This window comes from Zonotrichia albicollis, chromosome 31 (assembly GCF_047830755.1).
Source record: "Zonotrichia albicollis isolate bZonAlb1 chromosome 31, bZonAlb1.hap1, whole genome shotgun sequence".
Lineage (NCBI taxonomy): Eukaryota > Metazoa > Chordata > Aves > Passeriformes > Passerellidae > Zonotrichia > Zonotrichia albicollis.
In genome coordinates this window covers 1,258,883-1,284,093 of record NC_133849.1, presented here as the reverse complement: position 1 = coordinate 1,284,093, position 25,211 = coordinate 1,258,883, and the positions used below count along the sequence as shown (strand labels likewise).

Sequence of the window (25,211 nt, the reverse complement as noted above, 5' to 3'; positions counted from 1 at the left end):
CCAAACACACCCCAACAAAAAAACCCTCTCAGGGACCCCCCCGATAGATTTGGGACGGGCTCCCCCTCCCCGCTCACCTGCAGGACGAGCTGGGGGCGATGGTCCCGCGGCTGCGGCCACAGGGGGCACTGGAACCTCCTGTTCCTCCTGTTCCTGCTCCTGTTCCCGCTCTTCCTGCTCCTCCTTTTCCTCTCTCCCTCCTCCTCCTCCTCCTCATTCCTAATCCCACCTCCTCCCCAGTTCCTGCCTTCTGTGTATTTAGAGTGGAGAACCTTGCCAGCATTTAGAACCAGAACAAAGATCCCAGATGGAACAAGGCTTGCTGCTTTTAGTCAGAAGTATCAGTGACTAAAGGTCACATTTCCTTTGGTTTGGTGCGTCCTTGTTCCTCCTCAGTGTTCAGGCTGGGCTGTGGGGTGTCCTTGTTTGCTGCATTTTCCGAGTTCCTCTTGCACCCTTCGGGCCATGGGCTGTGCCCTGGGAGGGTTCTTTGTGCTCCTTTGTGACACAGGAGAACCTTCCAGGCGGTTTCTGCGTGAGCTGCTGCTGGGATGTCACAGGAACAGCGCCACGTGCCCGTGGTGTTCCCGTTGCTGTGGGACACGGAGGCCTCAGTGCCCAGAGTGGCTCTGGGCTCGCTGCCGGAGGATCCTCCTGCCCGAGGCATTCTCAGCAGCCAGCCCAGCCCTGACGGGTGTCCTTCTGTGCTTGCAGGGCTACAGGCTGCAGACGTGTGCAGCACAGCAAAATGATGCAGCACGTGGCTGCTGCAGTTTGCACTGTGTACTCTGTGGCTTATTCAGGGTATTTTTTAACCCATTTGGCACGTAAGTCAAGGTTTTCCTTTGCTGCAGCATCTGTGGCTTTGGGCTTGCTGTGTGCTTTCTGTTCTTCCTCTGGAGCTGAGCTGACTTTGGAACCAAATTGCCATGAAGACACCATTGCTTTAGGAGAGCTCCTGCCAGCAGCTGCAGCTGGAAAAGGGGGTGTCTGCAGCCAGCGGGGCGTGCACGGCATCTGCAATGAGCCCTGGGGGGTTCTGTTCCCTCAAGCAAGGAGTCTGTGCCAGCAGAGCCTAGAACTCCCTCCCTTTGCTGCTCCAGCCAAGAACTGACCCAGCCCAATATTTTGTGCTGTTCTCTTGCTTGCTGTGGGAAGGGACTGTGGCTCCTGGAGGAATGCTGTGAAAGCAAAATGCTCTCTCGGGGTTGCCTTGCTCCGTGGCATTTCCCACCACTGGCAGTTTTTCTCCTAACAGCATCTGGTTCATGTCTCCCGTTTCAGGGCACCTCATGTCTACATTCCGAGCAGCTCCTCCTTCGGTGAGTGGGAAAGGAACCTTTGGTGTTTGGAATTGTGCAGCAAGTTGTGAGCTTGGCATGTGGCAGCCCAGTGCCAGCCTGGGAGGCTGAAGGAAAGTTCCTGTCAGTGCCTGCAGCAGCAACAGCAAAGGAATTCCCATCAGTTTTCTCCTTTTCTGCTGAAGAGCTTTTGAAGAGCTGCAGGTCTGGTTTTGCAGGCAGAGGATTGTTTGCTGGCTTTAGCCATGGTGGAAAATTGAATTCCCAAGAATAAGTGGCAATGTTGACTTTAGCCCACTGTTAGTTGGAACAGCTCCGAAACCAATTTCTGCTTAGTGCAGCTGGATGTGCAGCTGAGGATAAATAAGGTGATAACTGAGATAGAACTTCCCGTTCCTCACGCTGCCGTCTGTCCACAGGGCACAAAAGCAGCACCAGCACCTCCTGGGTCTCCCTGTGCTTCCAAAGAGGAGGCCAAAGAGGAGGAAGACAGCAGGGAGCTTCCCGCTGCTCCAGGGGACGATGGTGAACTTCCCTCAGTGCCGGGAGATGACAGTGAACTTCCCGCTGCTCTGGGAGACGAGGGCGAACATCCCGCGGTGTGGGAATGCAACGGCGAGGCTCCCGCGGGGTGGGACAAGGACAGGGGACATCTCCCGGCATGGGACGAGGATGGTGGATGTGCCCTGGTGTGGGACCAGAATGGCCAAGCTCCCACGGAGTGGGATGAGGACAACGGACAACTGGCAGTGTGCGATGAGGATGGAGGACATCTCCCAGAGTGGGATGAAGATGGAGGAAATCTCCCAGTGTGGAATGAGGATGGAGGACATCTCCCATCTCCCATCCTCCTCCCACAGGATGGAGGACATCCTGTGTCTTGGGAAGAGGAGAGTGAACATCTCCCAGCATGGGAAGTGGACAGTGACCATCCCCTGGCTTGGAAAGATGATGGAGAAGCTGCAGCATTTTGGGAAGAGGATGGAGAAGCTGGAGCATTTTGGCAAGAGGATGGAGAAGCTGCAGCATTTTGGGAAGAGGATGGAGAAGCTCCCTCTGCTTGGGAAGAGGACAATGAAGCTCCCTCCGCTGTGGGATCCTGGGCTGAACATTCTGACAGCAGCACAGCCCTGCAGCCAGAGGGGAGAGGGGAGTGGTGCCTGATGCAGCTGAGTACGTCTGCTCTGTCCCCGGGTGCCCGAGCAAGTGCTGTGTGGGGCTGGTTCTGGCTCTGCTGCAAGGCAGGCTCTCACTCTGGGAGGGAGCATCTTCCACATTTTTTCTTTCAGGGAACACCGTGAGCGAGGCGGAGCCTGACGAGAAATACCAGGAAGTGGAGCAGATTGGCCAAGGGTAAGTGCACGGCAGCTGCTTCTGCACAAGCAGGGCTGGGGGTTGTGCTGGTGCAGGATCAAGTGAGAGCTCAGGAGATCCCAAAGCACCTTCAGACACTGGGCTACCATCCTGCTGTCTCTCAGTCCTGATCAGAATTGATAACTGTGGTCAGAAGGCATCGTCAAAGGCCCCTGAGGCTGGCAGTGTCCTGCCTGCAGCAAGGAGCAGGACCTGGAAGATCTTCTGTCCCTGGAACTGGATTGCCTAAAAGAGCAACTCACCATCTGGTGACTGTCAGAAAACAGTTCTCAAGAAGATTTCTTTCAAATATTTTGCTTCAAAAAATATCCACTGGTCAGGATTATCAACCTAATGGTTTAGAAAAAGAAACCAGAGATGAACTAATAAGTGGTCTATTCTAGCACAGGTAGCAGACCCCATACATTCAGTAACAGACACAGAGCTGATGCACTCTGGGGGAAAATGCATCACCTGCCTGATAGCAGGGCCCTTGTGGATCCTGTAGGTCTTAGGCAGGAAATGGAAAAGGATGAAATGCATTCTTTTCCACTTCTTTAGACACCCATTTCTCCTCCTAGCTTTGGAACTAAAGCAATTCGGCCTGGACATTTGGGATTTGCTCCAGCCCAGTTCCTTCGTGTTGGGTCTCAGTTTTCTCTTGCACACCTTGCATGGCAGAGGGCTGGTGGCTGCTGTGCTACTGTTGGAAGGGTCGATGCACCCAGGTGTTTGTGAACGCTGCAGGCAGCAGAGATCTCCTGTCTGGGCTGGCTTTCACTGCCAGGGCCTAAAGCGCTGCTTCTTTCTTCTCTGCTCTTTTGTCTCCAGGGCTTTCGGAGCCGTTTACAAAGGACTCGACAGGGCCACTGGAGGAGAGGTCAGTGCCAACACGCCCAGCACGGCCGGCAGCTCTGCAGGGCTTTCCCCTCTGCTGGGAGCTGTGGCTGCAGCTCTGGGGGCCTGCAGAGCTTTCCTGCCCAGGCTGCTCCTCTGCAGGCAGAGCAGTGTCAGCCTGCAGAGCACAGCTGGGACAGACTTGGTCCTTCTCAAGTGCCCAAGGAATGCAAGGAGGGCAGCGGTGTCTGTCAGAGCAGGACACACTGGCTTGATCTTCATATCTAAAAGTGTGAATGCATCAGCTGCTGGAGACTGAGGCCCAATTAATCTTCATCCCAGCCTCAGACAGGAACATTATTTAGCAGTTTTTCCATCCTGCCTTTCATTTTCAAAGGGAACCTCAAGCCGTAATTAGGGAGAGCTCCTGCTTGAGCTCAGTTTGGGGTATTAGTCCAACTTCAGCTGTTCACAGAGGGAGAGGGAGAGAAATGAGAAGATGGGTGTCCAGAGCAAAGCTCTCTCCTAAATCCTGCAGTTGTGTTTGGGTCTGGTGTCAGTGACAGCCTGTGAGAGGCATCACCTGAGCAATGGATGTGCGTGTTTGCTTTGTTGTGCAATCCAATACAGAGCAGTTGGATCTGAAATCATGAGCAAATCCCATAGAATTGCTAAAGGGTTCCTGGCTGTTTTGCTCTGTTTTCACAGAACCAGAATTACCTCCTGCTTGCAACATGTGTTTGAATAGTAATAATAATGAGAATGTTGAGGCCATTTGAGGGGACTGTAGGTGCAGAGAATGTTGTTAGAGCTTTGAGGCTGACAGCTGAGGGACCATTTCTGCAGAGCTTGCAAGGCCAAATGTCTCTGGCCGTGTGTCCTGTAAGCAGCCCCCAGCTGGCAGAGCAATGGGCTGTGGCAATGGCCCTTGCTGAGCTCTGGTGTCCCATCCCAAGGCAGTTGGGCCCAGCCCAGCTCCGTCGCTCCACAAAGACTCGCTCCGTGTTTGCTGTGGCCTCCTGGCACAGACCCCTGCAGTTAAAGGCTGCAATGTCCCTTCAGGTGGCCATAAAGAAAATGAGTCTCAGAGGGCAGAACAGGGAACGAGCTGTGAATGAGATCCTGCTCCTGAAGGACAAGAAGAACCCCAACATTGTCAAATTTCTGGACAGGTGAGTGCTTCAGCTCTTATCCTGTGCCTGGGCCCTGCGTTAACATTTTTTGGCATCCGGAGTCCGTAGCCTGTTTTGAAAATGCCTGACCCAGCCACATCTTCCCAAAACAACAGCCTGGCAGTTCACTCCCTCCAAGTGCTTTTGTTGCTTTGCTTTGGTTTTTCCTTCAAGTTCCTCCCCGTTTGCTGTGTCTCCCAGCAAGTCTGATGAACCACAGCAGAAATTATTTCCCTTGGCTTCTTCTTCCCAGCCCTTTTCCATTGCTACAGATGCCAGGAAGATCAGGTTCTTGTTTCCAGAAATGCCTCATTTGCCCATTTTTCACTGGCCTTGCCTGTTTGTCACGGGACTTTCTGAAAGGTTTTCTGACTGCTTTTGTCCCAAGTGCTGCACGGCCTCCTCCCCTGGATAATCCTGGCAGTTGTGTTGCCTTGTTCTGCAGGGAATGGTGGAACTGATGAGTTCAGATGCTCAACCAGCTGGGGCCAAGGGTTGTGGTTCCGCATGGATCTGGGCTGTTGCTAAACTGCATTTTTCACCTGCTTGCCATCTAAGGCCTCGCCTTTCTCACAGGTGTCTCCTTCTCCTTTAGACTATGCAGATTCCAAGGGCTGTGCAGCCTGGCAGGAATGTCTCTCCATCTGATTCTGTCCTCATTGACAAGTGACCTGGAATCAAAACTCCACTCCAGGCTTTTCCATGGGGCAATTGAGCTCTGCACTTTCATCTCCATGCCATTGTTTTCCTCTTCCAGCTTCCTTGTTGATGGAGATCTCTGGCTGGTGATGGAATATATGGATGGAGGAACTTTGCAGGACGTTGTCAGACAGACACGCATGGCTGAAGGAGAGATGGCAGCTGTCAGTCGGGAGGTGAGGGATCCTGCTTGTCACTCCATGGCTGGGACATGATGGTCCTTCCAAACAGGGCGTGAGAACAGGAGAGGCTCCATGCTCAGGGCTTTGTTTCTGTGTTGTTTTTATGAGCTGGGGAAGAAAGAGCCTCTGCAGTGAACGGCCTGCCAGCATCACTGCACTTCTACTCTGTTCTTGTTCTCTCTCCTGCTGTTGTGGTACTCTCTGTCTGGTTTGGATTTGAGATTTGCTGTTCTCAGCTTTGCCTTGAACCGTTTGCCTGGAGCTTGTGTGCACTGCACTCCTGGCCTGTCACAGCAAAGCTGCTGCTGGCACAATTCTGAACTGTCCTTCCTTGTGTGATATATTCCTGCCATTGGTTTTTGCCCTCGTGTTTCTTGTTGTTATGTTTGCCCAATTATCTCATCATAGAAAAAAACAAACAATATTTGAGATAGCAGCAATTTTAATAGTTTAGAAAATATATATTGACAATATAATATGATTAAAAATAAGGGATCATTTGGTTCAAATAATAGCGCATAAGCAAAAGATAACCGCGGGGTACGGAGTGCAGGGTTTTGGGCCCTTGCCACCTCACGTGCGAGCTTGCCAAGTGAAGATTCCCCCCTTATATGTCATGTGTCCATGTCATCTCCTCCCATTTTCGATTCATCACATTTTTACCTCTGCCCTCATCACCACCTTTACCGTGCACGCTTCACCACTCGGTTTGGTGGTCGCACAAGTCTTTGGGGGTCGTTTTGGATGAAGACCTCTCCTCTTTGTCTTTGTCCTTTAATTTCCCTTTGGGTTACACCTGTGCACCAAGCCAGTATAATGTAAGCCAAAATTAACATATTACTATGATTGAGCATCAAAGCAATAAATCTCTTATAGTGGGCATTTTCCTGGGACCCAAGCAGATTTTCCCTTCACTCTTAATTTTTAGTAACTGTTATCTCTTGCTTTTTCCTCCTATCCTTGAACATCTGCCAGGAGAAGGGGGTGGAGCCCTTCCTCTCCCTTTCTTCTTTGGCATTACAACTTTTAACTGTTTTACTATTTCCAAATATAAATTACTGTATCAATATCGATTACTGTTTCAATTTTATCAGCATGAATCATACTCATTTACCACATTGTTCTCTCTCAGTGTCTGCAGGGCCTGGATTTCCTCCATTCCAACCGGGTGATCCACAGGGATCTGAAGAGCTCCAACATCCTCCTGGGCATGGACGGCTCTGTCAGGCTGGGTGGGTGTTCCTGGCCAGGCACGGCGCTCCCGGGCTGCGGGTGTGGGGCTGCTTCCCAGGGAGGGCCAGAGCCCCACAAGGGCTGCTGGGGGCACTGCCCGGCCCCTGCTGCCAGCTGAGAGCGGCTGCCCCTGCAGAGAGCTCAGGAGAGGAGCAGGCTGCCAGCAGTGCCTTTGCTCTGCCTATGGCCCTTCTTTGTGCTTGGTTTCCTCATTGCAGCTGCCTTTGACAGGGTTTGTTTCTGTCCTCAGCTGATTTTGGCCTCTGCGCTCAGCTCAGCCCTGAGCAGGACCAGTGCAGCTCCATGGTGGGCACTGCTCACTGGATGGCCCCAGAAGTTGTGACCAGATCTCCTTATGGCCCCAAGGTGGACATCTGGGCCTTTGGCATTGTGACCATCGAGATGGTGGAAGGAGAACCTCCTTACTTCAGGGAAACGGGGGCCATGGTAAGAGGCAAATTCTCCAGGGGCTGCAGAGCCCTGTGAGCACAGGGGGACCCTGCACTGGGAGCAGCAGCTGGAGGTTTCTGCACATGGGAAGGGAATGCCCAGAGCACTCCATCTTCAACACAGACAAAGATTCTGCAATCTCTAGCAACAATTTGCTTTGGGATTTATGTTGTTGCAGCTCTTGTGGCTGTGAGGATGACCTGAAAATGTGAAGCAAGTGCATCAGCTCTAATGTTACCTTGCAAGAAAACTGCACACCAGCCCCACATCCCGCCCCCAAACCCAACAAGTTTTCTGCAGGAGTTTCTAAAAGAGGTTTTGCGAGATGATTTCTCCCCTGATTCTTCTCACTGGGAAACTTGTTGAAAACATGAAGATGATTGTTTAACATCCCCATAGTCCAACATATTTCTTTCCTAGTCCAAGCTACTTTCTCTGTGTCACCAAGCCTGAGCTTTCAGCATCACAAACCTCCTGTTTCTTGCCTGGCAGTTTCTGGGATGGGGCATCAGGAATGAATTTACTTGAGTGTCAGTGGCACTGCAGAGATGCACTTGATGTAAGAATCCTCTGAAATAACACAATATTTCTGATGAAGGTTCCTACTAACAGAGTCAGCCAATGGAACTGGCTCTCAAGGCGAGATCATTTGGATGTTGCAGTGGCTGTGGCAGGCCCAGGGTTTGCGGTTTTTTGGCTGGCATAGCAAAATGAGCTCTGAGCAGCATCTGTGGCAGGGAGGAAAGTGCCCCTGGAGCTGGGGCTGAGGCCCGGGGTGGATGTGAGCCCGTGTGGGTGTGAAGGGAGCTGGCAGAGCGCTGAGTTTGCTTTCCCTGCAGGCTCGCGCTCTGATCCGGCAGAACGGGACCCCGCAGCTGCAGGAGCCCCGGCGCCTGTCGGCTCTGCTGCGGGACTTCATCGAGTGCAGCCTGGAGACGGACGAGGAGCGGCGCTGGGCCGCCCAGGAGCTGCTGCAGGTGAGGGCCAGGGGCTGCAGGGGAAGCAGCAGCGCCAGGGAGGGCTTTTCTTGTGGGGCCCCCTCCGACAGTCTCCAGTCTGGCTGCGTTCCACACACAGAGCAAGCAGAATCCTCGCCTGCTGTGGCTTGGCAGGCTCCTTTGGAGCTCATCTGGGCCTGGTGCCCCACAGCGAGCAGGGACATCTTCAGGCAGCTCAGGGGGCCCAGAGCCCTGCCTGACCTGAGCTTGGATGTTTCCAGGGAGGAGGCACCTCCCACATCTCTGGGCACCTTCTGTCAGTGTTTCCCCATTCTGCTGGTTAAAAAACTCTTCCTTAGATCCAATCTGAGCCTGCTTCCCTCTCCTGAGTTTCAAAGCATTTCCCTTTCTCCTGTTGCAACAGAGCCTGTGAGGAACTTGACTCTGGAAAGTAACAGTTCATTTCTTTCCTTTTTATCCTTTGGACAGCACCCATTTTTATCATCAGCCAAGCCTCTCTCCAGCCTGACACCTCTCATCACTGCAGCGAAGCAACTGAGGGAGCAGCGGAGGAGATGAAGCACTTGAGGGCAGCTTCTTGTTACAGTAGTTAGGTCAACTAGTTAGTTATGGTAGTTAGCACTGCTAGTTGTTTATGGTAGTTAGCACTGTTAGTTGGTTAGGGTAGTTAGGATTGCCTGTTTGTTATGGTTCTTAGGACAGCCTGTTTGTTATGGCAGTTTTTTGAATAAAAACTCTCTTAACCCTCAACTGCCTTGCCGTGTCCCTTCCTCCTCCCGCTGTGCCTCAGCTGCCCGGAGCAATGTGAGGGGAGAGCGGGCCCAGCCTGGCCCAGAGCTGAGCCCCAGCAGAGCCCTGGCAGAGCCCAGAGCAGCCTCGGCACCTGCAGAGTCAGCCTGGAAGGAGGCGCTTGGAGCCTTCTCGGCTGCACCCGGCTCTTGGTTACAAACTGGGTGTGCTGGAAAATGCCAGCGGCTCTGCACGAGGGCAGAAGGGGCCCGGGGAAGGCCCAAGTGCTCCATGCAAGGGAAAAACCTGCCCTGGGTTTGTTATAAATAACTGGGTAGTGTTGGCTTTTGCTATTATGTATTGACTTCTGCAAAGTATTCTTAATTACAACAATTTTGATGCAGTACAGTTTGTAATCACTTTTAACTGCTTTTGCTGTAGTATAATTTGTCAGCTTTTTGTGGCCAATGCCCTGGCCCCTGGGTAGCTCATATCCTCAGAACATCATTTATGGATGATATTTTAGTTGGCGGATAGTATGAAAAACATACATTATAGTTTGGCTTTTGCAAAATATTAAAGTGGATGCCAGATGTTGTCCATTATAATGTTAACTTTTGCAGAAGTAGCTGTAGTTGTGAAATAATAACGACTGCTTTTATTTTTGTAACTAACTGACAATAATGAGAATGACTCAGAGATATTTGTGAAATAGCTAATGTTCATTTAAAGGACCTGTGGAAATAGCTAAAACCGTCTGCATGGTCAGATAACATTTAAGGAAGGGATGTGATGAGGACCCCTGCCCCTGACCCTTCCACTGTCAATAACTGTCACCTGTGAAACCACAGAACAGGGGCCCTTGTGAGGGAGTGACACACAACCCTCAAAACAGCAATCCACGATTCCTGCACGTACTCTAAAAAGGCGAGTCGGGGGTCAAACCAACCTAAAGAATTCCTGGAACATGTAAACAAGTTAAAAGAAATGTCTGAATTACTAAAATCATTATGAATATGTATTTGACCAATGGAGGGGGAAAAGGAGACAAGAAGAGTTGCTGTGGTTAACAGGTGTGCCTGAGGCCATCACCAAGCACCAGTGCTGTTATTAATGGGTCTCTATATATCCCTTATTAAAATTCTAAAAATTCTGAAGTGTGAGGCTCCTTTCTCACAACACCCAAGGCGCTCACCCTTGTTGTTCTCCCAAGCCATGATCTGCCAATCATAAAGTTTGTCTGGATGGAGAAAGAAAAAAGAAAAGGAAAATGCATTGGTGTGGAGGTCCATGGGCCTACCATTAGAGTTTAATCTCCCACCCATGGAGGACTGGTCCCCAAAGGGAGGAATAGATTTCAAGGTTATGGGGAGAAGCTTGCTTCTCCCACAGATCTTTGCAGGCACATGCTCATTTATGTAAAGTTAGGTTACCCCATTGGCCTGTTGGCTTAATTACCCTAGTTCAACCCATGTTACCCATCTCTGCTTAGTCCCTAGAATGTTCTCCCTCTCTGTCCCTCCATTGGCCCTAATTTACTGCATTCCTCTGCCACTGTTTCCCCATTAGCTGACCCGACCCTTAACTCCTCCTCTGCACCATTTTCCCCCATATCCATTGGACCCTTACCCTCAGCTCCACCCTCACTACCCCATGTAAAAACCCCCTGTGCCCTCAGCTTGCACCGTGTCTTTGTCCCTGGGCCCTGTTCAGCTCTGTGCCCTGTTCCTGTACCAATAAACCCAGTTTGCTACAGATCATACCCAGACCCATCCTGCCGACTTTGTCAGCTTTATAAAGCAGCCATGAGCTTCGGGCTCCGGAGTGCCGGACGCTCCAAGGGCCTCGGCAGCACCAGGATGCTCCAGGCTGGGACAGCCAGGCAGGGCAGGAGGAATCACTGCCCCTTTCCCCTCTCTGCTGCTCCATCTCCCAGCCCAGCATCGCTGCAGGACAGCCTCACTGCCAACGCCATCCTGCCAGGGTTGGACTGGGGGGATCTCCTTCCCCTTCCCTCTGCCATGGAGGCAAATCCCATCTTCTCCTTGTCCGCCCTCCTTCTTCTCCTCATTCTGTCCTACATCCATCCACCTTCCTTTCTCATCTCCTTCCTCCCTTGTTCCCTCCTCTCCTTCTGCCTTTTCCTTTTCCCTTCTCCGTGTCTCTCCTTGTCAGCCCGGGGAGCTGTGAGGAGGAAAAAGCCTCCCTGTGCTGGGAAGGGTGTGGGGAATGTGAGAAGAGCTTCAGGTAGAGCTCAGCCTATTCCTGGCACCTCCAAAGACGGCGGTGTCGGATGCAGAGATCCATGGGGATGCAGAGATCCCCCTGCAGCCCCCGGAGCAGCCACGCTGAGCACGGCGATGCCTGAGAGGAGGCTGTGACCCCGTGGCCAGAGGGCCCCGCTGGAGCAGCCTGTCCTGGCAGGACTGACCCCGGGGCACAGTGACCCACGCTGCAGCACTTGGAGGGGGCTGTGCCCCGTGGGATGGACTCAGCTCGGAGAAGTTCCTGGAGAAGTGTCCGGTGGGAGAGAGCCCAGGGTGCAGCAGGGGAGCGACTCCCGTCCCTGGGCAGAGGGAGAAGCCCCGGGGCATGAACAGAGCCCGGCCCCATTCCCTGTCTGTGGCACTGCCGGGGTAAGAGGTGCAGCTGGAAGGAGGGAGGCGTGGGGGAAAGCTGGATTTAAGGGTCTTCACTTCTCATTATCCTGCTCTGAGTTTTTGAAGTTCTCTGTCAGAAATCTCTCCCCTCTCCCACTTATCCACAAAGGTTTTGAGCAGTTTTCCCTTTTTGAGGGAAATCAAAGTGATGCACTGCTGCCACTAATTAGGGGTAGGAGAAGTGAGGCTCCAGGGCTTCCCGCTGAGCCGGAGCCACCGGAGCCGCAGTGCCGAGAATGCCGTGGCAGGAGCTGCGGAGAAGTTTCTTTGTGTTTTCAGCTCAATCCCCCCGGGCCCGTTCTAAGGCTGTCCCTCAGCTCCGCCTCCGCCCTCACGCGGCCCAGGGGGCCCGGAGAGCGAGGGGCGGGGCTGTGCCGTGTGCAGAGCCCGCCCCTGGCTGCGATTGGGCGGTGGTGCCGTCAGTCGTGGTTGTGGCGCACTGATTGGTGGGAGCGGGGCGGAGCAGGGCCCCGGTGGCGGGCTGAGGGCGGCCGCGGCTCGGCAGCGGCGCCCTTGTCGGTGCGTGTGTGCGGGCCGGGAGCGGCGGCAGCGGCCGGAGCGCGGTGAGGCGGCGGCGGAGCTCGGAGGCGGCCGCAGCGCAGGTGGGAGCCGCGCTGGGTTGTGCGGGGGCTCGGGGCTGGCTGCGGGCCTCGGGGGCGGCAGGGGTCTCAGGCGGGTTCGTTGTGCCGTGTCCGGCCCGTGTTGCCGCTGGCGTGAGGGCGCTGCGGGAGCGGCTGCCCGCGGTCTCCTTGCGGCCGCTGCCTCGGCAGGAGCCGCTGCCAGAGCAGCGCTGGCTCGGCCCGGTTGCTGTGGCTGGGACAGAGGGGGCTGCCCCGTGCCCGGGGCTGTGCGGGGAAATTGCCGTGGCCGGAGGTTTCTGTGCCCAGAGGAGACAGAGGAGTCCTGTAAAAGTGACTTTATTGCTGAGCAGAGGGAGAGGCCTTGGGCAATTTCCTTCAGGTGTCTCTTAAATGCAGGCTCCTTTATATTTCCCCATCCTCATCTCCCTCTCCCTCTGCCCACTGGCTGAGATACTTGGAAGGTTCAGACTTCCTGATGCGCGAACTTGCATGTCTCCCTTACGATGCAAACCCTCCCCCCCATATAACATCCAATATTCGTGGCTCTGTTAAGTCTTTTTTCTTCTCGAGGCTCAGGATTTCAGCGGCACTTAGTCTGAGCAGCAGTCTGTGTTAATTAGTAACATTTTCTGACACTGCTGGTTTCTCCCGTTACTACAAGTCACTGGCCCCATCTCCAAGCAGATTCTCACATTGACTTGTTTTTTCTAACTGGGTCCTCTTTCGTTTAGGTATTATTTTCAATTACCTCATTCCCTGTCATTTCCTGGGCATTTCTGGATCAGGAGGCCTGGCTGCCACCTGCATACCTGTGAGAAATGACCATTTACTTTAAAATTTTAAAGTTTTATTAAACTGAAACAAACAAAACAAAGGACTGAATAAGGTAAAAGGGAGAGTGCTGCCAGCATGCCTATCTGCCAGATGCTCATCCACTAAATGGCTGCTCCACCTTTTCTACGCTGGTGTCTCATCAGTCAACCCTGGCACCTCCCAAATGCCAGTCAACTCTTCCTTGCCGTCATTGATGGAGAACTTCATGCAGCTCGATTGGAGGTGCGGTGTTCCCCATTTCTGCCTGCCCTATGCAAGGGGCGCATGTGCCCGCCCTCCCTCCATGTGACCCCGACAACCCTGACAACCGAGGCTCTCCAGTGGCAACGGTACAGGAGGGGATAGGGACAACGAGGAGAACAGAGGTTGTCCAAATTACAAACAAAAATAACTTAACCATACATCAGCAAAGCTTCTCTTAACATACAAAAAGTATTCATCCCTTAATTCCAAGAGCCAATTGTCATATTACCCATCTATAACAATCCCCTTGCTCACCTACTGAATGAGCTGCACTCTCAAGGTGTGGCGTGTGGTACAAAGATGAGAGTTACTGTAGCACATAAGAGGAGAAACAGCTATTGTTTAACCCATGGTCTGCCAGGGAGCCACGAAAATGTGTCCCATTCCCATTCCTTCCACGTTTGGATTGGTGCCTGAGCTGCTGTCTTATTTCCTTTGTTTTCTGTTTCACCACTTTTCCATTGTCATCTCCTTGCCAACAGCAGTTTGAGTCTTTAAATTTTCCACAAACTCCTCCTTTTTCTGCTAACAGATGATCTGATCCCATCCTATGGTTAAGTGTTGTGTTCCTCATTTCAGTTCATTGCTCAGCAGGAAGGTCAGGAGCTGGAGCTGTCTGGTTGGTTATTATTGCAAGGGCAGCTTGTAATCTAATGATGCCATTGAAATGAGAAATGGGTTCTGTGGCTCCTGATATGAATTGGTTCGGGTTCCCAGGGGCTGGTCCATGGTGTTGCAGGATTTGTTCTGCTGGCCGTTCATCTTTTCCCCATTTTTGGGCCCTTCCTCAGGAGCCAGGGCTGCATCAATTGACCACTTTTCTCTAATTAAATCATCAAATCCTTGGATTCCCAACCGATTTCCCTGAATTTTTGGCAGCAAAAATCCCCAGTGCTCTGATACACCCTATATAACATAGACAGTGACAGCACATATTGGAGTGGGCAGAGGGATGATTCCCCCCCACTTATTTTAGTGAAGTTTTCACAACATTTTCCTTTTGCTGTTTCCTTTTGCAGCTTCACGGTTTCTGTTGCAAGGTCAGAGCCCCCTGGGCTCTGCCTTGAGCTGTGCAAATTCCATCAGTGCCAGCAGGCAGAGCTTGGGGTGAGGGGCAGAGGGAATCAGCCCAATTCCTGCCCCAGGCAAGAGACCCAGGTACATTGTCCACACTTTCCCCAGCAGTCTTAAACTGAACCTTGTGTTCCAGTGCAGCAATCTGGTATCTCATGTGTTCCCTCCCCTCCACTGCTTTTATTTTTCTGCTTTTTTTAAACAATATTCTGTTAACTGTTTACAAGGTAAACGGTCACCTTTAATGCTCTTCTAGGTTTTAAAAGGCAGCCTAAAGTGAATATGGAAGAACCCATAACAAAATTTTGCCATCACTAAGGGCTATGCATACGCATACACAAAAACCTCCCTCCGCAATAAAAATTTCTGCTACTTCCCTGAAGAATAAAAATTGGCTCTCAGAACCTTGGTCCAAATGTAACTGACAATATTAAAGTAAGATTGTTAAGAAAAAAACATTCTGATGTTGTAATCTTAGCACTGAATCTGGAGGAAGAACAAAAACTCTCCAACAATATTTTTAGTGTTAGATAATCAAGGCATTACTTGATTCTGGCCAGGATGTGCAACAGAAATAATTTCATCCGCCTATAGCCAGGCTGTGTAGAGAAAAATCATTCCATAACATGTGAGTTTTACTAGATTTATCCTGAACTTTCTACAGTCTGACACAATATAAATCCATTGGTTTAATATTCATTGTTTAGAAGTTGCATTGTTCTTAGTATTTGGTTTCCTGTTGGACCCGGATTTCTTCCCCTCTGATGTGAATTCAGTCCACACTCCTGGATTTCCTTCTCAGCCTTTTCCAGCCCAGGTGTCTCCAGCTCTGCGGGTGGGAGGTGCCTGGGGTAGCTGTTGGTTGCTGTTTGCTGCTGGGCAATGTTGATGTTTTGTGGCTGGTTGTTATCTCTGTGGGTGTCTGTTGGGCTGTTCCCAGTCTATTAACATGTTAAGCTCATCTCTATTGAATGCTGTCACATCCTATAAAGAATAATTCAAGACTCCTTTCCCCAAAGCAAAGGGAAAAGAAGCACAATTAGAGAAATAATTTATTTTTATAAATTAAATTTGAAATTATTCTTTTTTAAAATACCTGTATAATTGATGCAGTGATTGCTGAAGCAGTGAGAATTGCTTTTGCCCCCCTGTTAGGTGCCATGATGTCAGCAGAAGATATTGAAGCCTTCCTGCTCAGGGCATTTCAGTGCCAGGCTCTCACAGGCACCCACAGCTGCGCGGGTTGAGCTGAGCATGGGGCGGTGACCTGCGCTGTGTCTGATTCCCCTTCCTTAATAACAGCCTGTCTTGTAGCTCTTTTCCCTTCTGCTGCCCTTGCAGAGCCATTCACAAACACATTTTCTCCCTCAGGCCAGGGAATGTCCCATCATCAATCTGTCCCAGCCTGGGTCTGGAGCTCTGTCCCTTGAATGCAGTCCTGGGTTCCCTGCCAGCCCCTCTCCAGGCTGTTCAAACAGGAGGCTGGGTTAAACCCTTGCCCTGTCCTCAGTTCTAAATCCTCCTGTGCCATTGGAGAAGTTTCATACTGTAACAACCGAGCCCTGCTCATCCATGTAGAGGCTCTTTTGATTGTCAAAGTTTTATCTTGATGCCAGACTTGAACTGTAGGAGATCTTACTGTTGTCATCAGTTTTCAGGTCTCAGTTCCTATGGAAGCTGTGGCTGCACAATTCTGCAGACATTGAGGCCACTCTCTGGCCACTGTGTTAAACATTTTAACACAAGAATTCATTTGGCATGACCCTGTTTAATATCTGCCTATAATGCAAATTCTTTTTCCCTGTCTGGAAGGCCCAGCTCAGCCACCTCAGTTAATCTTCATTTTAACACTTGAAAATTCTGTGATTTTTCCTTGTGTCCATCCATCCAGTTTGTTGACTGGCAGGATAGGAGTGTTGTAGGGAGAGATCCCTGGATCCAAAACCCTGCCTTTAACAGGGACTCAGTACCAGGCTGTGAGCCCGTCCTTCCCTCTCTTGGAACAGGGTATTGATTTTAGACACTTCTTGTCCTGGTTGCTTCAAAGTCATTTGGGGAGGCTCCATATCAAATTGTCTGTATTTTTCTGGGGCTTCCCACACTTCTGGGTTCACTTCAGCATAGGCCTTGTCTGGTTTTGGCACAAAGGTAGAACAGAACTAGCCTCTGTATCCCCTTTTACAGTATTAAAATCCAGCTCTCAAATTCCTTCCTAGTTAATTACAATCACTGGAGGAAAAAAAAAATTAATTTATTTCAAACCTATCCCCCACAGCTTCTAATAGTGGTTGAACAAATCATACCTGCTCATCTTTCCCACTCATTCCCTTAAAAATTAAAATATTCCTTTACTGTTTTGCCCATTAGGTCTGAGATTCAGGGTGGATTGAGAGGCCCCTGTGTCCATCAGGAAAGGCCTCCTCTCAGTGCAGACCCACCCTGAATGTTCTCAAGGGCTCCAGTGTGGAGGGTCCCTGGTGTGATAGGAGCTGTGACAGCCCTGGCAATCCATGTCCATCAAGGGGTGGACTTGCTGGTGCTGAGGGTGCTGCTGTCTGTGCTTGCAGTGTCCTTGTGCCCTGCAGCTGGAGCCCTGGTTCCTTGCCAGGGGCTGTTTGGGTGGGCTCTCCCCTGCCGAGGAGGGCAATGCCTGTGCCAGGTGCTTGTGGCCGAGCCATGCCCTGGGTGCTGGGGCCCCCTTGGGCCCTGGGCTTGATCCCTCAGGGGCTGTAGGAACTGTGCCCTGGCCTTTGCCTTCAGCTTGGCCTTTTGCTGCTCCCTTCTTGCATTCACCTGCTGTGCCTTTGTGCCCAAGTGCTGCAGGGCCTTCTTGTGCCCCTCCTGCAGCCCCCTCAGTGCCTGTGGGTTCTCATCCTCTGACAGCTGCTGAGCTTTCTGCAAAATCATTTGTTTTCCAGCGACCCAAAGAATATCTTGATCCGTCCCTTATAATCGACATTTCCCAGGTGTTCCTTGCTCCTCCTCCCTGTGCTCAGGGTGCCCTCCCCAGCCCGTAGCCCAGAGCCGCTCCCTGTCCTGCTGCGGTGTCCAAAGGCGCCCCCCGGCGGGCAGGGCCGGCAGCTGCACGGGGCCGGGCAGCGGCCGGGGCGTCCCGCAGCCTCCTGGGGGCCGGGGGCCGCTGCCGGCCCTGCCCGGGGCTGGTGGGGTCAGGCAGTGCCCGGCGCTGAGCCCCGGCTGCCCCACAGCCCCGGCCCGGCCCCGCAGCTCCCCACAGGCCCCCAGCCCGTGCTCCCGGTGCCGCAGCTCTGCGCCCGGTGCTGCCGCTGCCCCCCACAGAGAAACCGCCTGAAACCCTGACCTCCTTGTTTTCCTCTCCTGGAAACCAGGGATACAATTGATCAGCTGTCAAGTTTTGCGGCTTAGACCCTGCTGAAAAACATCCAAATCCTCACTATTTTTCTCTTTCTCCTCTTTTCTTTTTCTTACCACATAGATTCCTCCTGCGACTTCTTGCCTTAACCGTATTGCTGCACACTCCCCTTCACCCAATCCCTTTGCAGCACACCAACACCATCCTTGCCCTGTTGTCGAAATGCGAGGGGGAGTTGGGGAGGTGGAGTGGGGCAGCGCCAAGGCCGGGCCCCCCCGCGCTGTCCTGGCGGCAGCGGCTGCAGTGGGGACCGAGTGCGGGCGGGAGCGGCCGAGAGCCCAGCGCTGCCCCAGCCCGACCTGGCCCAGCTCCATCCCTGCCCCTGCCGGGGGATGCTGTGGGTTTGGGGGGAAGAGGGAGCCGGCAGTGGGAGCTGGGCCTGGGGCAGGAGGAGAAGGGAAGGAGAAGCAGGGTTGAGGAACAAAATGGTCAAACGATGCATGTGGGAGGAGAAGGTGGGATTGTGCAGGAGAAGGAGGAATAGCAGGAGGAAGAGGAGTGTGAGGAAGAGTGGAGACACAGGAGGAAGAGCAGAAACAGGAAGCACTGCAAGGTTCCACCTCTCCCTGTATCTGCAGCCTCTAGCCCCAGCTCTCGGAGTGTTGCCCCCTCACATGCAGCCGATATCTGGGGAGGAGGATCCATGTTTTTCACGGGGGCTGAATCTTGGTGTTTCTGAGCTTGATTGGGCTAATATGTCAGTGTTACAGTTTTTTTGTGGGTTCTGAATCTTTGTATTTTGGAGGTGGTTTTGGCTGAATCTTGATGTTTGTGGAGTTTTTTATCTATGTCTTGAAGATTGCAGTATTTTTGTGCTGAATCATGGTGTTTCGGAGGTTCTTACAGAGAAAAGGTTCCTAATGACTCGGGCATAGAGGAACCACCAGCCCAAGGCACTCTCATCTTGTTTTTTTTCCCCAAACCAGGATTTTTCATTCCCAGGGCGCGTGTGGATGGAGGAGGAGGAAAAGCCCTGGAGATTTCGCACGAGGAGGGGCTGCAAACCCAGCCCAGGGAGCTGTGGGGAGGAAAGAGCCCCCCTGAGGCAGGAAGGCGGCCAGAGATCCAGCCAGAGCTCAGAGCTGGTGGAGAAGCCTCATGGCAGGGAGAAGCCCCACAAGTGCTTGGAATGTGGGAAGGGCTTCAGGTGGAACTCCAACCTGATCCAGCACCAGAGGATCCACAGTGGGGAAAAGCCCTACGAGTGTGGGGAATGTGGGAAGTGTTTCAGCCGGAGCTCAACCCTGATCCGGCACCAGGAGAGCCACACTGGAGAAGGGCCCTTTGAGTGTGGGGAGTGTGGGAAGAGCTTCAGAGACTGCTCTGACCTGATCCGGCACCAGAGGATCCGCAATGGGGAACGGCCCTATGAGTGTGGGGAATGTGGGAAGAGTTTCAGCCAGAGCTCCCAACTGATTCGGCACCAAATGATCCACACTGGCGAAAAGCCCTACGAATGTGGGAAATGTGGGAAGAGTTTCAGGCAGTCCTCTGTTCTGATGAGGCACCAGGTGATCCACACAGGGGAACAGCCCTACACCTGCTTGGAATGTGGGAAGAGCTTTGGGTGGAGCTCCACCCTGAGAACACACCAGCGCATCCACACCGGGGAGAGGCCCTACGGGTGTCCTGAGTGTGGGAAGAAGTTTCACGTCAGCTCCGATCTCGTCAAACATGAGCAGATTCACACCGAGGAGAGGCCCTTCCGCTGCCCTGACTGCGGGAAAGGCTTCAAGCGCAACTTCACCCTCACCACCCACCGGCGCATCCACACTGGGGAGAGGCCCTACGAGTGTGGGGAGTGTGGGAAGAGCTTCTCCAGGAGCTCAGCCTTGACCCAACACCAACGGAGGCGCCACTGAGGGAAGCCCTGTGAGTGCCCTGAGTTCAGGAAGAGCTTTGTGTGCTGCTCCAGTTCCATCCCCCATTGGTGGATCCCTGTTGGATGATCCCCAGTGACCGTTGTTGGGCAGATCTGTGGTGACCCCTTATGGGGAATACAACAGAGAGTACAGAGGAATTGATAAAGGGGCCTGTTATCTTAGGTCTGAGCGAGCAGAAAGTATGGGAAAAACAGACACAGATAAAGGCTCCCTGGGCAGCAAGTGACCAAGCAACATGTGAGATTTTGATAAGATAATGTTACCAGATGACAAGATGTCATGAAGAATGTGTAACCAATGGGAAATTGTTACCAAAAATAGAGTCCCATATAACTACCATGGAAGTGAAACCCTATATAAACCCCTGGTACACTCAATAAAATTGGCTTCTGATCTAAACTCGGATGTCCCCATGTCTCCATTGTCAATAACCCCTGTTCTGGGTGATCCCCATTGGGTGGGGGGAAGGTGTTGGAGAGATTTCTTTCCCTTCTCCTAGTGCTGCTGTGATTTGGTTGGTAATAAATTCCGTCCCTATGCCCAGGCTGGCTCTGTTGTCCCCATGCTGGTGCTCTGGGTGGGATCTCTCCCTTTCCTTCTCTCATCTTCTGTGCCACTCCTCAGCCAATCAGAGAATGTGATGAACGGGAATCAGCCAATCAGAGAGAGCAGGGCTGATGACTCACTTGCCGAGCAGACCCGCAGCACCCAGTGTTCCCCACCTGGCCCCCACCCTCCCTGCCCAGTCACGGCCCCCTGCGGGGTCCCCCCAGGTCCCTCCCCAGTGCCCCCCATAAACTGGACTGTGTTTAACTGGGAAGGTTTACTGGGAGCAGCTAGGTGGGGGCAGAGTGACAGTGGGGCTTGGGGGACACATGATCCCCCCGAAAATCAGCATGGGGATGGAGCAGGAGGTCCTGGCTGGACCCGAGGCCACGGGGATCTGTTTTCCCTTCTCTAAATTTTCAGTGCGAGGTGCCCTGATAAACCAAACACCATTTGTTTTTTCTGATTTCTCCTCCAGGGTTTTTACAGGTCCATATTGTCTATTGTAATTAATCTAATCTACTGCAACCTCACTCCATTTCCAAACTTTATGGCACTGGCAGGTGAATCAGATTGAGAAGCTGGGGGCTGTGAGGGGATGGAGTATGGAGTGAAACCAGAATCAGTAGATCCAGTTTGGTCGGTGGGGTTACCAAGGAATCTACCTAGTCTCTCTATGGGACCCAAGGCCATTATGGTTTTCTGTAAAGTAATTGCTGTACGTTTAGGTGTTCTGGAAGCCCTTGAATTAAAGAAGTAATAATTTCAGGTTTTACAGGTAATTGCATTGGTGACTGAAAACCAGGAATCAACTTTTATTCCATGAATCATTTGCAGGCAGGTGGCTTTGTAGGCACTTTCCAAAAGCTGGTCGAGGGTACTGACTATAGCTAAAGGGTCTCCCCTTTCCAAAGTATTAATTCCCCCAGCCCAGAAAGCCGCACATTGTGTCAGGGACCATGTGTCACACTTACCTCCTGTTGTTAAGAAAACTCCATGTCCCCAGTACCCACTGGCCTCCTGTTCAGCTAATTTAATTTGATCTCCACCACTGAGGCACACTCAGAAGACATATTCTGTCTCCAATTCTTGTGGAAGGTGCCCGTATTCTTTCTTCAGCTTAGCTAATTTGGTAGTGCTGAATGGTATTTGTTCAGTTGTGATATGTGGTTCAAAATCTTCATCATTAATATAATTATATTCTGTTTTAACCAGGAGTCTCAAATGAGGGCAGCAGTTTTCTCCACAGTGTTTTACTGCTTCTAGTTCCTTATGGGGATAAATATGTTTAATGTGAGGAGTTTCTTTTCCTCTGCCTGTGTTGAGGAATCAGCATTCAGTGAATTCTTAACATGTTCCTCTCTAAGGGCAGCTTGTAACAGATGGATCTCATTTCTTCCTTAATTTGATTGTTTTTGCCAAATTTCAGCTAGGTTTTGAAGGCAGTCCATTAGAGCTTTTTCCTCACTTCTTCACTTTAAGAGAGTTTCTATAGCTGCTGTGAGACAAGCTCCCAAAACTGAGCAGAGAATAGTTTTATTTTTGCCCAGTTTAAATTTTTTTCATGTTGTAAAGAACATACTCTCTATCAATAACATTTTCCAAATTAAATCAGTTACTTTGTGCCCATTCTTCTCCTCCCGGAGAAGGTTTGACTTTGTGTTTGGCTAGTAGAGCATAAAATTCAGCTTCAACTTTTGCACTGAGGTTTTCAGGCATTTTATGAAGGGGCCAAAACCACGACAGGGAGGTATAGACTTAAGTTACACAGTCTCACAGCCTTTGCTGTGTTTCTGTTCCCTTCCCAATTCCCTGGGTGGGTGAAGAGACTAAATCTGCCTGGGAGGTTCTACTCAGTTACTTCAAATAGTCCCTTCCCTTTCCAGACAGTCCAGATTCACACATACACAAAAAACAGTTTCCTCTTGTGCAAAAAGATATCTCTTGTGAAATTCTGAAGACAGAACCCTCAATTGAGTATGGGGGTGTTTTTCACCTAGGCGTGTGCAGTTTGTGGCAAATTCAAGTCACCCCCCTTGCTTTCTAGACAACCGCTCACCCCTATTGGGGTGTTGGGCTCAGTGCGGCTGGAGTGAAACGTCCTTCCCCTGTTACAAACTACACACAACCCTGCAAACCCATCTGTCTGTTGGAATCCTGTCCATGACGGCAATTTAATGTCACAATCCACTCGTACAAGTGGGGTTGTGATGGTTCATTAACTGATCTCAGAGTGCAAAAACAACACAGAGGGGATTTCTGTCTTAATCAAAACAAATGCACCTTTTATTGAGTGCCCATAGCAAATGTGATAGAAGGAATAGAAAGGAGATAAAGGATAGAGGGAGAGAGAGAAAGACGGGGGTGGGAATAGCTACCAAGGGAGAGACAAAATCCTCGTGGTCCAGCCAATAGATCTGTCTTGTCATGTTGGAGAGAATCTCAAATTCTTTGGTTAACTCAGGGGTCTTTTATAGTCATCCTCGAGGGGGCAACAGATAAAAGACAATGTAGAATAAGTCTACTGAAAATGTGTATAGACAGTCCATGTTCCAAAACAGGACAAATAAATCTCAGCAGTGAGCAGACCCATTGTTTCAGGATTGGTTTCTATGGGAAACCAGTCTTGGCTCAGCGAACAGACCTGCAGGAAACACTTGGCAAACCTCTCGCTTCAGTCAGGCCAGCGCCCCTGTGTTAGAATTTTAAGGGTCTCAGTCCTTGGGAGGGGGCTTCCCTTACAGCGGTTGTGAGGCTGATGCGGGATCTTCCATGGGGGGATCACTGGAGTTACCTCAGAAAGTTAATTTGGCCAAGAGGTGGGGAAATTCACGGGCCATTGTGATGAGCGAGGATTGTGAAGCAGGTGTAAGCTTACAGAGCAAGCCGCTCCCTCTCAGCCCCTGCTCGAAGCAGTTGTACTGTGGTGACCCAGCAAGCACAGCTGCAAACAATCACTTGGTGAGCATCCACCTCAACCAGGCCAGAACTCCAGCCAGGGTCTTCAGGGTCATGGTCTCTGTCCTTGTGACGGTTGTGAGGTAAATGGGGGAAACTTCAGACCACCTCTCACAAGTTTGCCTTATCTCTTCCTCAACAATCCCCCCTCTGGGAGATATCTTCTGTTATTGGGCCATTGTCACTGCATGACTGATAAAAATTTCATCATCCCATTGTGAGATGCTCTGGCCTGAGGGAGGAGCCGAGCACTCCTACCTGGATATAATTTGACATTTGCAAGAAGAGAGACAGCCTTTTCCCACTGGATTCCCAGAGGAGCAGTAATTTGACATTTGCAAGAAGAGAGACAGCCTTTTCCCACTGGATTCCCAGAGGAGCAGCTTTCTTTTCCACTGCATTTCCAGGGGAAGTCCAGGCCCATCTACACCACCACTGGACCTTCAGAGGAAAACTCCACCCTTCTACAAGATCTCTGCTTCAACAGAACCACACCTGTCACTCCAGGAGCACTGCTGCAGCCACCATTTAATAGGACTGCTACTACCACCGTGACCCACTGGGTGTCAGGTCTTATTCTGACTCTGTCAGTGGGGTTTTTTGTTTGTACTATTGCATTTGTAATTTTAGTTTTCCTAGTAAAGAACTGTTATTCTTATTCCCATATCTTTGCTTAAGATCTTTTTAATTTCAAAATTATAATATTTCAGAGGGAGAGAGTTTACATGTTCCATTTCACAGGAAGCTCCTGCCTTCCTTAGCAGACACTTGTCTTTTCAAACCAAGACAGAATGTCATCCATATAATGTAGGATGATGGCATCTGGGAAGGTCCTTTGGATGGAAGACAGGACATGGGCCATGTACCACTGGCGTATAGAGGGTGAGTTTTTCATTCTTTGGGGTAGGATTCACCAGTGGTGCCGGTTCAGATGTGCCTGTTCAGGGAGGGAATGGAAAAAGCGAATCTGGGAGCTTCTCAGAGATAGAGAGGGATGTTTAAAAAGTGGCCTTTGATATCTATGACCACCAGTCTCCAATCATGGGGAAGCATGAAGGGAGAGAGAAGGCCAGACTACAATGACCTCGTTAATTTTACAAAGGTCATAGAGGAGCCTCCACCTGTCCTTGCCAGGTGTTTTAAGAACAAAGACAGGGGAGTTCCAAGGGCTGTTGGTAAGTACAATGTGTCCCTTGGAGAGCTGCTCCTCCAGGAGGAGCTCGAGAGTATGTAATTTCTCTGTTGAGAGGGGCCATATATTCACCCACGGTGGGGTGTCAGTCTTCCACGTGAGTCGTGGGGTGGTGCCCTCTGCAATGGCCCCAACTAGAAATCCTGGGATGGAGGTGGAATATCAAGTCAAGCTCCCCATTGGGACAACAGGTCCCTGGCCCACAGGGTGATGGGTGCCCTGACTACAAATGACCTGATGGTGGCAGTTTGGCCCTCTGGTCCTTCTATTGTGATAGTATGCTTGCTCCTCATGGAGATAATGGGGGAGATGACTCCAGTGACAGGAGTCAGCTCCTGGTTCGGGGGCCATTTTGGTTGTGTAATGATAGTAACATTGGCCTCTGTGTCCACCATCCCTTGTATGTAGATGTTATTACCATTATTCGACACGCCAACCGCTATAAGGGGTCTATCTTGGCCCAGGATTTCAACTCAGAATGCCATTGGGCGCTCTGGGATACTGTCTATGTGCAATGGCAATAAAAAGGCTTGGGCGATCACAGTCACTCTGTGCAGGAAGTGTGGTGGTTTTGTGCAGCAGACAGTGACTGTGATTTCGACAGTTGGCCCAACAGTTTGTACTTCTGCTATAACACGTATTTCATTTGGTCCATGAATACAGTTACCTATTACCAGCACATCTCTCAGGCCCTCTAGGGGTCTATATTTTCTGGTGGGAATATGATAGAAGGCAGAGTCATCAAATTGTACGGACAGAGCGCTCACCAGTTGGCGTCAGGTCCTGACCTGAACTTGTTGGCAAGCCTTGGTGACTCTGGTCTGCTGTTTGGAGTATGAAGAGCTCCACGGGAATTTCCCACATCTTGGACCTCTGGAATAGTGGGGAGGGTAGAGTGAAACAGCTTTCCATTTGCTGTCTTCACACAGAGCCG

The 25,211-nt window shown here is 51.2% G+C and overlaps 1 protein-coding gene and 1 long non-coding RNA gene across 3 annotated transcripts; both read left to right on the top strand.

Annotated features, from left to right (window-relative positions):
* Positions 1-4,036: 4,036 nt before the first annotated feature.
* Positions 4,037-7,219, top strand: LOC141725921 (uncharacterized). Its single transcript, XR_012577489.1, has 3 exons — positions 4,037-4,663; positions 5,421-5,538; positions 6,677-7,219. It is a non-coding gene; the product is annotated as an uncharacterized LOC141725921 (long non-coding RNA).
* A 4,798-nt stretch (positions 7,220-12,017) lies between these two features.
* On the top strand, positions 12,018-19,980 carry LOC141725867 (uncharacterized). 2 transcript variants are annotated; one of them, XM_074530028.1, is made up of 3 exons: positions 12,018-12,177; positions 18,625-19,397; positions 19,482-19,980. In XM_074530028.1, exons 2-3 carry the CDS (start codon positions 18,652-18,654, stop codon positions 19,558-19,560), a joined length of 825 nt encoding a protein of 274 aa, XP_074386129.1. In that variant the 5' UTR covers positions 12,018-12,177; positions 18,625-18,651; the 3' UTR covers positions 19,561-19,980. The 2 variants fall into 2 exon arrangements, with proteins under 2 accessions (XP_074386129.1, XP_074386128.1); XM_074530027.1 differs by having other exon boundaries at positions 18,625-19,980.
* Positions 19,981-25,211: the final 5,231 nt, after the last annotated feature.